At 37.9% G+C, this 16,864-nt stretch overlaps 1 protein-coding gene across 9 annotated transcripts in view; it reads right to left on the bottom strand.

The window, feature by feature from the left end:
* Positions 1-16,864, bottom strand: part of DENND4A (DENN domain containing 4A) — a 116,558-nt gene that overhangs the window by 58,295 nt on the left and 41,399 nt on the right. For all 9 annotated transcript variants that reach the window (XM_058665656.1, XM_058665655.1, XM_058665659.1 and 6 more), the window contains exons 4-6: positions 13,752-14,001; positions 2,669-2,738; positions 307-476 (exon numbers count right to left, since the gene is read on the bottom strand). In XM_058665656.1, coding sequence (XP_058521639.1) covers positions 307-476; positions 2,669-2,738; positions 13,752-14,001 — 490 coding nt within the window. The remainder of the gene's footprint in view (positions 1-306; positions 477-2,668; positions 2,739-13,751; positions 14,002-16,864) is intronic.

Raw genomic sequence — 16,864 nt, 5'->3', positions numbered from 1 at the left:
AATGTATTACATATTAAATAGTCTCTTTTGTTTTTACTTTAAAAGTTTTGTTACATAAAATGGGCCAATGAAGGATCATTATCTGATAACAAAAAATCTTTCATGCTACTGAAAAATAAAGTATTTGACAGGATGGAACAGACTGAAATTCTTTTTTTCCTATGTTTTCATACATATTTAAACCAAGCGCTGAATGGATTAAATTTAAACAGGTATTGTTTTCTACTGTTCCTTGTATTATATAAAACATTAGACTTTGCAATATACAGGCAACCTGCAGATACCGCTTGTTAAAATAGACAGTACCTTTTCAGCTGAGGCTCCAGTTAACACAAATGTAGAAAACACAGGGAGAGGGTACTTGCTATTTGGTGGCCAACATTCAATAGTTGCACCCATTGGTAAACAAAATAGGGGAACGGATTCTGGTAATGAGAATGACTCATAATCTTCTTGAGGATACCTACAAATCAGACCTATAAAAACAACAGAAACAATTAGGTCATCATCTTTTGAGTTTAGGTAGACATGACTTGAATGATGACAAAACACTTTTTCATTTCACACATCTGAAAGACTAAAACATTACATATATGTTCATCAAATAACTCTATGTTTCAGTTGGATTCTGATAGACTTCAATCTCCCAATGTTAAAACTATTAACATTAACTATCATACTTTATCCACATAGGCTAGGTTAAGGCCAATAAGGAAAAAAATAACCTTATGGAAACAAGATACACATTTCTCTCTGTTTCTTTTTAAGGTTTATATATTTATTTGAAAGGTAGAGTTACCGACAGAGAGTGGGAGTGAGAGGAAGGGATCTTCTCTCTACTGGCTCACTTCCTAGATGGCCATATGGCCAGGGGCTGGGCTAGGCAGAAGCCAGGAGCTTAGAGCTTCATCTGGGTCTTTCACGCAGGAACCAAAGTTCTTGAGCTTCTCAGACATACTAGCAGGGATTTGAACTGGTACTTGCATGGGATGCTGGCATCACAAATCACAGACTTATAACTATGCCACAATGCCATCCCCACATGCATACACTTCTAAAAATTCAGTTTGTAGCCATATTTCCTTATAGCATATTAATTCCTGAAACTTCCAATGTGGATATTTGCATACATTCACTTTATTAGCAATCAATAGCCCTCTCTCAGGGGACATTTATACAATCCAAGACTATTAAGTATTTATATGAGATCATGTATATATGCTTACAGAACTTTCTAGCACAAACACAAGAAAATTATTCATAAAAATAAATGGAAGAATCACAGATTTACATGATGTTTACAATACTTTCAGAACACAAGCAATTTACACTCAGATTCTAAGTAACCTTAGAGTATATGAAGATAGAGGTGGACCACTCTGAAGAATGGTGTAGGCATCTTCTATTAAACACACGCCAAGAAAAGGCCTCATTTTGTGGCATCAGAAATAGAAAATAGTTTCCTGACTTGGAAACCTTTAAATTAAAGTGGAAATCATTAGTAGACATTGCCACAAAAGCAACATCAAAAACCAGGAGTAAGAGTGCTTGGTTCTGATACGAATATCTATGATTACAGACAAATTACATACTGCTCAGACTTTGGTTTTCTCATTTTTAAAAAAGATTTTTTTATTTTTTATTTGAAAGGCAGATTTACAGAGAGAAGGAGAGACAGACAAGAAAAAGAAAGAGATCTTCCATCCTCTGGCTCACTCCCCAAGTAGCTGCAAAAGCCAAGCTGAGTTGATATGAAATTGGAAACCAGGAGCTTCTTCTAGGACCACCCTTCTCCAGGTGCAAAGGCCCAGACTTGAGCCACCTTGTACTGCTTTCCCAGGCCATAAGCAGGTAGCTATATTGGAAGTGAATCAGCTGGTACTTGAACCAGCACCCATATGGGAGTGCTAGTAGTACAGGTAGAGGATTAACTTGCTACACCACTGTCCTGGCCCTCTGGTTTTCTCATTTATAAATTGAAATGATGTAGATAAACTCAGGTTCAAGGCATTTCTGAAGTTTTCTAAATACATGCTAACCAGTTGATCCATGAAGATCTGTAGTTAATTCTATACTGCTACCTGAAGTCATGAAGTACCCTTAGAGTTAAGTTAGAAAGTGCGAAAGTTAAGAAAAGTCAGCAGGTACAAAAGTAGTGATGAACTGTGGTTCCTAGAATATCAAAACTAGAAGAAAAACTAATTTTTAAAATATATATTTCAAAAGGCTGAATCCTCTCTTGTGTAAATGAGACTGATATTTTTTACATCTTGAGGTCTGAAAATTAAACATTCAAATAACGGCAAACTATTTTATAATACTTCTCAGTTATGAACTAAAGATATGTAAGAACTACGAATGCTACTAATTTTAATGCAAATATCAAAGAAACATTAATTTAAAAGAAAAATAAGGATCTCTCAAACTTCCTGCTGACCTAAATATTTAAGGAAATTCACATTATTATTAATTTAAAACTAAAATTTAAAAACTCCATTCTTTTCAAAGCAATCCTTTCATCAAGCGACTAAAACAAACAGATGAACTCAAAACTGAAAATTAGGAGGCTAGGGTTGCAGAACCAGCCCTGATATTGGCATATCATAGGTGAGTTTTCTTTAATCTTATTGCACTCCATACAACAAAATACATGAAAAATTATACATACCAGCTTTGTAAGAGACAGTGTTTGTCTTTGCCACTGATTTTTTATAACACAAGTACACTGCTGATCCCCACTGCATTAAGATAAAAAAGAAATGTCATTTAATACAATTTCTATGATATCTTCAGTATATATTGTCTAATATGCAGTAGAACCATGTTTGTTGTAGCTCAGTTCACAATAGCTAAGACATGAAGTCAACTCAGATGTTCATCAACAGATGACTGGATAAAGAAAATACTGTATACATACACCACAGAATACTACTAGCTATAAAAAAGAATGAAATCCTATCACTTGCAACAAAATTGATACAGCTTTAAACCACTATACCTAATAAAATAAACCAGTCTAAAGAGAAAAGTTATGTTTCTCTGACATGTGGAATACAGAATACATAAAAAGTATAGGAATGAAATGGTCCCTAGAGGATAGCATTGATGTTTTTAGCCCAAGGTTATATTGTAGTGGACATGTGGTCTTGTGATCTCTCTTTTTTTTTTTTACTTCTTATTTCTTGAATATTATGATTAGTGGCAAGGTAAGCCTGTGAGTATAGAGTGGATTAGAACGAAGACTCTGCAGGTACCATTGAAGACAGGAAGGGGAGGAGGGGGAGGTATAGACGTGGAGGAAACAGGGGCGCAAGGGAAAAGTGACCAGCTTCTTGGAACTGTACCTATAGAATGCATAAAATATCTTCTCTCTATAAAATTAAAAAAAGAATGAAGTTCTCTCTGATATTTACTTATTTATTTAGGATTTGATTAATATATTTGAAAGGCAGAGAAACCTTTCAGTTACTGTTCGGTTTACTCCTCATATGCCCACAACAGTCAGGGCTGGGCCAGGTTAAAGCCAGGAGACAGGAATGCAACCTGGGTTTCTCACGTTGGTAGCAGAGACTGCTGTCTTCCGGAGTGTGCATTAGTAGAAAGCTGAAATTGAACACAGAAGGACTTGAACCCAGGTACTCTGATACGGAGCTCAGGCATCTGAAACAGCATCTTAACTACTGCACCGAATGTTCACCTCTGAAGGCTATTTTCAATTGGCTACTTTGTGGCATTTTATCGGAGTCATTTGCCACTTCTTCAGAAATGAAAGAAATAAAATTTGACAATTTCCTATTACAACAACAGTAATAAGGAAAAATTAAGCTGCAACAACTTGGTTTTTATTGTAAGTCTAAACTTTGGCCAGTAATTACAAATTAAAAAATAAGTACTTATGACCATACCTTTCTTTTGACTCCACAATCTCACTCAGTTACTGTCCGAATTTCCGAACCCCTTTATGTCAAAACTTTTCAAGAGATGTAATTCTCTATATTCATTTCCTTACTTCTCATTTTCTCCTGAAAACATCCCATACCAGACTTTTAATGTCTATCCCCCTTAAAATAATGCCTTCTCTGGTCTGAAGACCAGAGAGGGTATACCTAAGAAGCTGTTGAACTTGACTGGACAATAAGATGCTGAACTCTATGTTTGGTATATGCTTGCAATGGGGGAATCTCAACTGAACTTGAACTGTGGTTATGCAACAAGGTGGAGGAATCCACCATGGTGGGAGGGTTTGGGGAGGGGTGGGGAGAACCCAAGTACCTATGAAACTGTGTCACATAATACAATGTGATCAATGAATTAAAAATAATAAATAATAATAATAAAAAATAATGCCGTAACAATTTCCACGAAATCTAATAGGCGACTCCTAATCTTCATTTTACTCAAACTCTCAGCAGATTTTGTTACTCATTTTCCTAGGCATCAATTTCCTGTCTTCTTTCCACCAAAGCTCCAGTCGTTCCTTTTTCGCCTTGTGATATCCTCATTCTTTTCCTGATCATTGAATCTGATTTCTTCTTCTCTTTACTTTTTATAAAAGATATGCATCCTGCACACTGGGGAGTTTCAAATTTCTAGTATCAGTTACAAACCCTACCTTCACCACTAACTCTAGACTCATGTCCAGCTGCCTACTTGACACCCATACTTCTATGTTTAATAGCACCCGACATTCAAACATGACCTTATCCCTCTCAAACTTGCTCTTTCACCTGGTGCTTTCCACCTTAACAATGGCCCTGTCAATTACTCCGTCCCAGCACTCCGGAGTTGCCCCTGATATTTTCCCTTGTCTCATACAATATAGCCAGTCCATCTACGGATTCTGTCAGAGTAATTACCTTCAAAATATACCTGACTCTCATCACTTTGAACTGTTTTTACTACTACCACTCTTGACCACGGAACTTCGATTTTCTCTTTCATTGCATAAGCTTGCTCTCAACAGTTCATTCTCCATAGCCAGAGTGGGCCCATTAGACCATGTCATTCTCAAATGGCTTCCTGTCAAACTAAGAACAGAATCCAAAGTTCTTACTCTAGGCTATGGAGTTCTTAGAACTCTGATCTCTGCAGCTGTGTTCCAAGCCTTACTGGGCTCTGCCTCTTCTCAAGCACACAAGTACATGCATGAAGTGAGGGCCTTCACACCTGCTATTTTTGTGTTCAGTCTCTCATTTCACTAAGGTCTGTGCTCAAATGTCTCCTCCTCAGAGAAGTCCTTGATAACTGTCCTGACCAAAATAGCTTTATCCCTCTAACCTCCTTATTCTCCAGATCATTTGCTATTTCTTCCCCACTTGAATGTAAACTCATTGGGGACATAGATTTGGTTTTCTTAACCACTGTACTCCCAGTTTCTCACACACAGTAAGATTTCAATAAGTATCACTATATAAATAGCTAAATTGATTTATTTAAAGGCTTTTGAGTAGTCAGCTAACCTTTGACAAGAGAACTGAAAACAACCTAGGGAGAAAAGATAGTTTCTTCAACAAATGCTGCTGGGAAAACTATATATCAGTTTGGAGAATTAAAGCATAAGACACCTACGTTTCACCTTATACAAAAATCAGCTCTAAATGGATCAAGGATCTAAACTATGCCCAGACACCATCAAAGTACTAGAGGAAAACACAGGGAACACCCTGTAAGGAATAGGGGTAGCAAAGAGTTCTTGGAAAAGACACCAAAAGCACAGGCAGTTAAAGCCAAAATAAACAAATGCACTACATCGAACTTAGAGGCTTCTATACAGCAAGGGAAATGGTCAATAAAGTGAAGAAGCAACCAACAGAATGGGAGAAAATCTTTGTACTCTATGACAGATAGGAGACTATCCAAGATCTACAAAGAGCTTCAGAAACTCAGCAATAGCAAAACAAAGAACCCTGTTAAGAAATGGGCAAAGTTGGGATGACACTCTGCCAGCTCTACCTTCAGACCAGAGATGGTCTCCCCAACAAGCCAATTAACTTACCTGGACAATAAGATGCTGGACTCTCTGCTTGGTATATGCTTGCAATGAAAGAATCTCAACTGAACTTGAACTGTGGTAATGCAACAAGGTGGAGGAATCCACCATGAGGGGAGGGTTTGGGAGAAGGGTGGGGGGAATCCCAATACATATAAAACTGTGTCACATAATGCAATGTCAATGTAATTAATAAAAAAAATTTACAGGAAAAAATGGGCAAAGGACATGACCAGATATTTCTCAAAAGATGAAATTCAAAAGGCTAATAGCCACATGAAAAAATGCTCAGGTTCCTTAGCTATCAGGGAAATGCAAATTAAAACTACAATGTAGTTCCACCTAACTTCAGGGAGAAAGGTCCACATCCAGAAATCAGCAAACAACAACTGTTGGTGAGGATGGAGGGCAAAAGGTAACCTGATTCACTGTTTCTGGGAATGCAAACTAGTACAACCACTTTGGAAGTGAGGATGGAGAGTGCTCAGACAACTGAGAAATGATCTGCCATATGACCCAGGTATCTCACTTCTGGGAAAATATCTAAAGAAAATGAAATCTGCATTCAAGAGTGATCTGCAATGTTACATTTATAGCAGCACAATTCAAAATAGCAAAGACTTAGAATCAACCCAGATGCTCATCATTAGAGGATTGGATAAAGAAATCGTGGTACATCTACTTATTGGAATGAATACCACTCAGTCATTATGAGGAATGCAATCTTGCTGTCTGCAACAGAATAATCCCAGCTGGAAACCATTATGCCAAGTGAAGTAAACCAGTCCCAAAAGGACAAACATCATACATTCTCTCTGATATAAGACAACCAATATGGAAAGTACTACATGTATAATATACAAATATATATATATATATATATATACATAAAAAGAATACATGAACTGTACTCAAATTTAACTGTACAAGGAGCCTAGCATCCAAAGAAGTAAAGATACTTGTTTAAAGAAGTTTGTTAAATTTAATCCAGCAGCTGAGACACTACTTGGGATGCCCTTATAATATACTGGAGTGCCTGGGGTTAAGTCTTGGATATTTCTGGTTCCAGGTACCTGCTACTGTGTATTCTGTGAGGTAGTAAGTGATGGTTCAAATACTTGGATTCTTGTCACTCACATGGGAGAAGCATACTGAGTTCTGGGCTCCTAGTATTGGCCTTGGCCAGCTAAGGTTCTTGCAAGTAACTTGGGAAGTGGACGAGAAAACGGAAGTCATTGGTCTTTTTTCTCCCCTCTGATTTCTAACAAAGAAGTAAGTAAGGAAGTAAGTAAGTAAGTAATAGGTGAATGCGAGAGTATGTGTTTGTAAATATGAGGGGCCTGCATTGTGGCACAGCAAGTTTAGCCACTACTTGCAATGCTAGTATCATATAAGAGCACTAGTTCCAATCCAGCTCCCTGCTAAAGTAGCTGGGAAAGCAGAGGATGGCCCAAGTGCTTAGGCCCCTGCCACACACATGGGAGAATGAGCCAGAGTTCCTAGCTCGAGGCCTCACCCTGGCTCAGCCTTGGATGTTGCAGCCGTTTGGGGAATAAACTAGAAGATGGTAGCTCTCTCTCTCCATCTCTACAATGCTGCCTTTCAAATAAGCAAAATGAATCATAAGTAACAAAGAAGTCCTTGGAAAACATGTATTGTGAAAAAACTATTCATGAATTTTGAAAAAACATTTTTGAATTACAATATTTATCTTTAAATTCTATTTTTGCATAAACTCTTTGAAGTATTTGCTTATAAATCTGCTACAGAAGTATGTAAGGGCAGATTTACAGCATTTAGAGCAAATGTATAGAGAAAATGAATTCCAAGAAATATTCGTTAAATATGAAAAGACAACTATTAATACTTATGTACTAACCACACAGATTTAACACATTTAACAATAAAAATCACAGTTTACAGCAAATGAGAGCCTCCTAAGTCTATTTCCCTCCCTTTCTCCCTCTCAAATAATTTAAAAATTATAAATTTAGCTGAAGTCCCATAATTACTTTTCCTCCTCAAGAATTAACTGCTTAGCCAGTCTACTTTAATTAATCATTCACATTTTAAAAATTTATTCATGAATACATACATCTACAGTATATATTCAATAGTGTTTTTAAATTTTTCATAGCTGTATAACTAAATATGCCCCTTTAAAGTTTTATTTTTACTCATCAGTGTGTGTTCTGAGAATCAGTAAAACTGAAGCAGTAAATCTAATTTCTTCATCTTAATTTTTGGAGAATATTCTATTGATGAATGAATTTCAGCTTATTCATTCTCCTACTGATGAACAATTAATACATTCTCTTTTATTACTATTATGACTAATGCTGCAACAATTACTCCTAATGTCGAAACCTTCCTTGCTTTCTTCACCAGTATAAACATTTTAGTGAGGTTCATTAGGATCACCATATAGAAATTAATTATGGTGCTGACTATTCAGATGCATAGAGATATTGAAGCCTGTTACTGCAAACAACTGTTTTTAAATTCCTAACATTTGCTTGTTCACTTTTCTTACTCCCGGATTATCCTAGTGATTACTGCTATTCTTGATCACCTTTTCCCTGTGTGCCTTCCCTTTCTGCCTTTCTAATATTCTTTCTAATATGCACCACTTATAAGTGAAGAAAACTAAAGTAGTGGGTCTGAGGGATTATAAACTACAAGCTCTTAGCGTATGAAGTTTTCAACTCACATTGAATGTTCCAAAGCCATTTTTTGCTTGTTTCTCATGTTGTCCTTTCAAAAACTGAATGAGAATTCAACTTACGAAAGTCATTTCTGAATAAGCGATGCATTATATACATGAAAAAGATCAGGTGACAAGTAGTCATTATAAGGTAAGGAGTAAGACAGGTTTTGTGAAAATGGCAGTAATAACAGAATACTTAAATTGATTTCTTACTGTGGCTCCTTTGATATATAACGCACATGTTTAATAAAGTATACTTAAAAATCTGAAGACCAACAATCTGAGACGCTACCAGAGTTAGAACTATACAATCATTTTAAAAACCTTTTACCAAAGATAATCTGGGGACTGTTGCGATAGCCTAGTGGCCAAAGTCTTTGTCTTGCATGTGCCAGGATCCCATATGGATGCCAGTTTGTGTCCCAGTGGCCATTGCCTGTGGCCTGGGAAAGCAGTAGAGGATGGCCCAAAGTCCTGGGACCCTGCACCCACATGGGAGACCCAGAAGAGGCTCCTGCCTTTAGATCAGCTCAGCTCCAGCCATTGTGGCTACTTGGGGAGTGAATCAGCAGGCAGATCTTCCATTCTGTCTCTCCTCTTCTCTGTATATCTACTTTCACGATAAAAATAAATAAATTTTCAAAAAAAGAAAGAAAGAAAGAAAGAAAAGATACTTTGGGGCCAGCATTGTGGTGCAGAGGATTAAGTTACTGCTGTGAACGCTAACGTTCCATAGCAGAGTCCTGGCTGCTTTGTTCCCGATTCATCTTCCTAATAATGTACCTGGAAAAGCAGTGGACCAAGGATAAAGTAACTGTCCCTGCCATCCATGTGGGAGACCCAATAGTTCCAGGAATCTGGCTTCAGCCTGGCTCAACCCCTGCTATTGTGGCCACTTGTGGAATGAACAAGTGATGAAAGATTTTTTTCACTTTCTGCCATACTGCTTTTCAAATAAATAAAATAAATCTTTTTCTTTAAAATATTTATTTATTTTTATCACAAAGTCAGATATACAGAGAGGAGGAGAGACAGAGAGGAAGATTTTCCGTTTGATGGATCACTCCCCAAGTGGCCGCAATGGCTGGAGCTAAGCCAATCTGAAGCCAGGAGCCAGGAGCTTCTTCTGGGTCTCCCACACGGGTGCAGGGTCTTAAGGCTTTGGGCTGTCCTCGACTGCTTTCCCAGGCCACAGGCAGGAAGCTGAATAGGAAGTAGAGCTATCGGGGTTAGAACTGGCTCCCATACGGGATCCCAGAGCATTCAAGGAGAGGACTTTAACCGCTACACTATTGTGCCAGGCCCAAATAAAATAAATCTTAAAAAGAAAAAATAATATCTCCTGAAGATTTAAAAAATGTAACAAATTGTTCATTTTCAACTCTAGATATCTGCCAGTCTTTTGAATATGTCTTTCAAACTGAAAAACTAACCCCATAATATGATAAAATTAAAATTAAGTGGAATAATATCTCATCAACTCTCTTATTTAAATGGCATGGTACACAGAAAATAATATGCTTGGGTACCTGCGAATATCAGGCCAAAACAACAATCAAAACTCCTTGACCTTTTATTTTAAGATAGTTTAATGGATCATGTTATAGTTGAGATTATAGTTTCAGGAAATTTTCACTGGATGCAAAAATGCTAAAACACTAAAAAGAAATTCAACATAGTTATGAAAATAACTTAATATACAAAGGAAGATTTAGCATACTAATCTCCTGAAGACACACATTTTAAAAGTCAAGTAAGTATATAAATGTCAAGTAGACTTTATGATATAGGCAAGCTGGAGTTCTGGTTTACCCAATGGTTAAATATAAAATAGGAGACTGAAGTTGAAAATTGTGAAGCTGATGCAGTGGTGTAGCAGGAAAGCCTGTGATCCAATTTGAGCAGTGGTTCATTTCCTGGCTGTTCCACTTCTAATCCAGCTCCTTGCTAATATGCTCTAGAAAGCAGCAAAAGACAGTGCAAACCCTTGAGCCTCTGCACTCACGTTGGGAGACCTGGAGGAAGCTCCCAGCTCCAAGCTTTGGTCTGGCTCAGACTGGTTGTTGATTCTTTCTCTGTAGCTCTGCCTTTCAAATAAATAAATAAATAAATAAATAAATAAATCTTTTTTTTTTTAAAGAGAGAGTTCCAACTCCAATTCCTACTAAGTCCGAGTTTTCAAGATAAAAAAATTTTCAGTAACTTTTGTGATAATATAAACAGAATTACATGCTAGAGCTGAAAGCAGCACTCTAAAATGAAAAGTACTGGGAAATAACAGCAAAAGTTCTGAGGCTTCATAGAAGAAGAGCCACAGAGACCACAGGGTGTAGCAGGGTAAATCTCTGGCTGCAGAACCAGCATTCCATATGGGCACGAGATCAAGACCCAGCTGTTCCACTTTCGATCCATTCCCTGCTGGAAAGCAGGGCCCCTGAAGACATTTGAAGAGTGAACCAGTGGATGGGAGCTGTCTCTCATTTGCTCACTTGTTCTCCCTGTCTCTCAAACAAATGACACTTTAGAAAAAAAAAAAAAAAAAAAGACCATCTAATTAGGTATCATGTAGTTGCAGATACACAGGATGCAATTTAGATAATGTAACTATCTACTTTTTAAACTATTTGATCATTTTTTAAAAGATGTATTTTATTTTTATTTGAGAGGCAGAGTCACAGAGAGAAGGAAAGACAGAGAGAGAGATCGTCCATCCACTTGTTCACTCTCCAAATGGCTGTGACAGCTGAAGCTGAGCTGATCCAAAGCCAGAAGTCAGACATGGTCTTCCAGGTCTCCTGCATGGGTGGCAGAGGCTCAACCAGGTGGGCTGTTTGCTGCTGCTTTTCCCCAGATTAGAAGTGGAGCAGCTGGGACTCAAACCAGCACCTATATGGGATGCCTGTGTTTTAGACAGCAACTGTACCCACTGTACCACAACGCCAGCCCTGAACCTATGATTTTTTTTCAATGATTTACTCTATTCCAGCCATCTCATTAAATAGTCAAAGAAGATAACATAGGATGGATTAAATCAGCATTATTAGAAATAGGAAAAACTGGATGTAACTTGCATTCCTCATTCTGTATTTGTATTTTCTGGACTACACTGAAAGTCAATGAAATAAGTTATATGAACTGCAAAAGATGGGCAGTGAAAATAAAGCTTACAACAGAATACATAGACATTTTTAATCATAAAAAGGATAAATTTATTATATATATATATACACAAACACATATATATACATGTCTTTCCACACCTTTGTGTGTATATATATTCCACAAAGGTGTGGAAAGACATGAACAAAATTGTTCATTGCTACCCTAGCAAAAGATAAAGTCTACTTTTCAGATCAACAATTTGCTTTTAATTTTTAAATTATTTGCATTTAATTTTTCAAAAGAGAGATGATGACTGTGGCTTGCACAAAGGGTTGTGGTAATTATGGGGTTAGATATGTACTAAAGTTAGGATCAACAAAATGAGGTCTAGTGCGGTAACTAGTGGTTAAATCCTTGCCTTGCATCCACGGGGATCCCATATGGATGCCAATTTGTATCCCAGCTGCCTCGCTTCCCATGCAGCTTCCTGATTGTGGCCTGGGAAGGCAGTAGAAGATGGCTCAAGGCCTTGGGATCCTGAGCCCACATGGCAGTCCCTGAGGGGGGACTCCTGGCTTTGGATCAGCTGACCTCCATCTGTTACGGCCACTCGGGGATTGAGCCAGTGGACGGAAGATCTTTCTATCTCTCCTCTCCGTAAATCTGCCTTTCCAATAAAAATAAGTAAATCTTAAAAAAGAAAAAAGAATCGATAGAGTTTAGAGAAAAGGTGAATGAGAAACACAAAAAAAGTCTGAAATCCAAGTTGATCAGTCTGAATAACTACAAAGGTGGAATGTCCATTTATTAGATGAGCAAGGCTGTGGAGACAAGCAGGTTTGGAGAGTACATTTAGAGTATGGGTGATATTCTATTACATAAGATATCCAAGAAAAGAGGAATTAGGTCCATACTAGGCAGACAAACTGAACAGTCATCAACACATCATAATTAGATGTTTAACACACAATTTAGATGGTGAAGATAAATGCTCTGAGCACTGAACCTCTGTTGTATAGAACTTAGGGAGACAAGACGCAATTAGCAAATACAGCAAGGAAATGAATGGTGAGGTAGGAAGAAAAGGAGGACAAGGTATTCAGAAAGTCTATGGAAAACACTACTAAGAGGTAAGTCCATTTTGATATAAGAAATCTGGAAATCCAAACACGTGAACAACCTTCAGAAAGTTCATGGAAACTGCTTTAAAAAACTGTCCATGGATTTCAAAATAATTTTACATTGAAAATAATTTACTTTTTAATTCTATTTTTCCATGAACTGTGAAACTTTTGAAGAACCCTCACACATCCTCTTTTCCTTCTACTGTTTTAAGAGGGGAAGAAATAATCACTCATGTCAAAATCTGCTGAAATATAAAGATGAAGCCTTGATCAGTGGATTCAATAATACGAGGAGTCTTAGTGGAATCCATGAACACAAAAGCCTGAATCAGAAGCTTTAAAGTGAGGAACAGGATCGAATATACTAAAACTCTCAGCAAGTTTTACTGCAAAGACAATAAATGTGTCAATAGGAGGAAAAAGTATAAAATCAAGAAGTTTGGTAAGGGTGGGAGATTTTATGACATATGCCACATGCTGGAGGAAATAATGTGATAGAGAAGGAAAATCTGAAGTTCCAGGAAAAAAGGTAGGGAGACTTGAAACCATGTCATTAAATGATGCTTTTTGTATGGGATCTACACAGACAAAAAGGGGCCACAGTTGGTGCACTTCTGAAGTTAGAGAAAAAAAAAATTTAATTAGAAATGGGGAAAAAAAACTTCCACATATCTTATTTTGAAAGTACAAGTAAATGACTTGCTAAAAAAAAAAATCTCACTTCTTTAAAAACATACTTAATTCTGAAAGTATGACGCTTATACAAAATTTATTTTAAAATACGCTCTTTTCATTAGTGGTTAATTTTGTCATTAGAAAAGTCACTTACCATACTGTTATTGAGATTCTTGTCGACTTTGCAGAATGTATGTGGTGGGCTTTCTCCTTTACTGGGTATAATAATACATATGTCTGTGACAGCCAACGTATTCTGAGTCATGTTTTCCGAGGCTCGTCGGTAAGTGATATAAATTCTTTGTGATGACGTACTGCCACTAATATTTGCAGGGCGCCCATAGGGAGTACTCTGAATAATTTCACAGCCCTGTTTCAATCTTTCTTTCCAGTCATATAAAACCCTAAAAAACAAATTTAAAAATTAATATACAAATACCCAAGGCACCTTCAAATGTGAAAAGTAATATTTCCAGGTATTGTGAACTGATCCTTAAATGTGGTCACATGATAAAAATGTTTCCTATTATAAGCTTAAATTGTATAATGTAAAGAGAAATTCAGGTAAGTCTTTGTGCTGCCCCCTGTGACACTGACATCCATATGGCTGTGCTGATTCATGTCCCAGCTGCTCCACTTCCATCCATCTCCATACTAAGAGCCTGGGAAGAGCACTGGAAGATGACTCAAGTGCTTGGGCCCCTGTGAGAGACCAGGAAGCAGCTCCAGCATCCTGTCTTTAGCCTGGCCTCACTGCTGACCATCTGGGAATAAACCAATGGATGGAAGATCTCACGATCTCTCCCTTTCTCTGATTTTCAAAATAAATAAATAAATAAATATTTAAAATTGTTTTAAATAAAATATTACTTCAGCGAAAACCTAGAACATATATGTTTACTTCCATTTTCAGTACTTCCTTCACCTTTAAGAATGATTTCACAAAAAGAATATAACTTTAAATCTATCTTTAGCAAAAAATCTGGGTGAAAGGTTACTGAATTATTTAACTCTTCTAAATATTGGGGTTGGTACTGTGTCATACGGGTAAAGGTGTTAACCGCAATATCAGCATCTCAAATGGGTGCCACCTTGTGTTCCAAACACTGGACGTTTGATTAAGCTCCCTGCTGATGGCAGAGGGTGATGGGCCAAGTACTTGAGCCTCTGTCACCCACATGGAAGATACAGAAGCAGCTCCTGGCTTTGGCTTGGCCCAGCCCCACCACTGTGGCCATCAGAAGAGTAAAGCAGAGAATGGAAGACATTTGTGGGTGTTCTCTCTGTAATTATGACTTTCAAATAAATGTTTTTAAAGTCTCCTAAATATCATATTTAAAAGCATTTGAGGATGCCAGGAAAATATTCTGTTTGAATAATATTACATTTTTCCTTCATAGAACTGATTTGTACATAAAGTCCTCAGCATTCATCACAAAGCAATTTTAAAGCTCTACTATACCAAACATGCCTGAATTTTCTATAGAAGTTGTTATAATAAGCAAGTTTTCAATATCAATCAATATTTTCCTATTTATTGGGGTGAGCACTTAACACAGAGGTTAAGATGCACAAATCCCGGGCCTGGCGCAATGGCTTAGTGGCTAAATCCTCCCCTTGCTTGCACCAGGATCCTGGTGGGAGCTGGTTCATATCCCAGCTGCTCCACTTCTCCTCCAGCTCCCTACTTATGGTCTGATAAAGCAGTAGAACATGGCCCAAAGCCTTGGGACCCTAGATAACCCCTCCCCCGCCATCAGAGACCCAGAAGAAGCTCCTGGTTCCTGGCTTCAGATCAGCTCAGCTCAGCTCCGGCTGTTGCGGCCATATGGGGAGTGAACCAGCAGATGAAAGATTTCTCTGTCTCTCCTTCTCTCTGAAAATATGCCTTTCCAAAATAATAATAATAATAATAATTTATTAAAAAAAAAAAGATGTGGGCCCTGTGCTGTGGCCTAGAGGCTAAAGTCCTCGCCTTGAACGCCCCGGGATCCCATATGGGTGCCAGTTCTAATCCCGGCAGCTCCACTTCCCATCCAGCTCCCTGCTTGTGGCCTGGGAAAGCAGTCGAGGAAGGCCCAAAGCCTTGGGACCCTGCACCCACGTGGGAGACCTGGAAGAGGTTCCTGGTTCCCGGCTTCGGATTGGCGCGCACCGGCCGTTGCGCTCACTTAGGGAGTGAATCATCAGATGGAAGATCTTCCTCTCTGTCTCTCCTCCTCTCTGTACATCTGACTTTGTGATAAAATAAATAAATCTTAAAAAAAAAAAAAGATGCACAAGTCCCACATCAGATCACCCACACAGTAGACCTGACATGAGCTCCACACTCCTGCTTCTGGACTGGCCTGTCCCGGCTGTGTAGGCATTTGGGGAACCAACTAGCAGAAATCTCAACTAGGGAAATCTCTCTGCCTCTCATTCTGTATCTCTTGCAAATAAACAAAATAATGAATGTTTAAAAATCCCCTTATACAAAATCCTGACACATAAAACTTTATAATGGGAATTGTTCTAATTATTTGTAATATAACTTTAAACATTTTACTTATTTGAGAGACACAGAGTGACAAAGGCAGAGAGACAGAACACTCCATGTCTGCTGCTTTGCCCCTAAATGCCTGCAACAGCCAGGGCTGAGCCATGCTGCAGCAAGAAGTCAGGAATTCAATCCAGGTCTCCCATTATAAAAGACAGGAAGTCAACTTCTTGAACCACTTGCTTTCTCCCAGTTTGCACCTTAGCAGGAAGCTAAACTCAAAAGCAGAGTTGGGACTCAAACCTACATACTCTGATAAAACATGTAGATGTCTCAGCATTAATATTTTGATATTTTTCTGTAAGTGATTTTCAATCTTTTCCCCTGCACCTAAAGAAACCCATGCAAGATTTGAGTGCTGATAAGTTGTAGAACAGAGGCAAAAGGAGTTTAGGAAGAGGAACAGAGTTCCAGATAAAAATCTATTTTCCTGAAGTTGCCACATCTCTACTAATGAACTAGATGAACAGCTAATTTCAAAACCTACAAAGCACATTATTTGGATCAATAACAATAATAATTAAAGAAAAACATGAGGGAAGCATGTGGCATAACAATTACGATACCGCTTCTGATGGCTGCATCTCAAATTTGAACGCCTGGGTTTAAGACCTGGCTCCAAGACTTCTTACTAACATACACCCCAGGAGCCTGCAGTTTTGGGGCTTAAGTTTTTGGGTCCTAGCCACCCATATTGGAATCCTAGTTTGAATTACAGGCTTTTGGCT

The sequence above is a fragment of the Ochotona princeps genome, chromosome 6 (genome assembly GCF_030435755.1).
Source record: "Ochotona princeps isolate mOchPri1 chromosome 6, mOchPri1.hap1, whole genome shotgun sequence".
Lineage (NCBI taxonomy): Eukaryota > Metazoa > Chordata > Mammalia > Lagomorpha > Ochotonidae > Ochotona > Ochotona princeps.
Note: the sequence above shows the minus strand (reverse complement) of the source record. Positions and strands in the feature narration are given on the sequence as shown.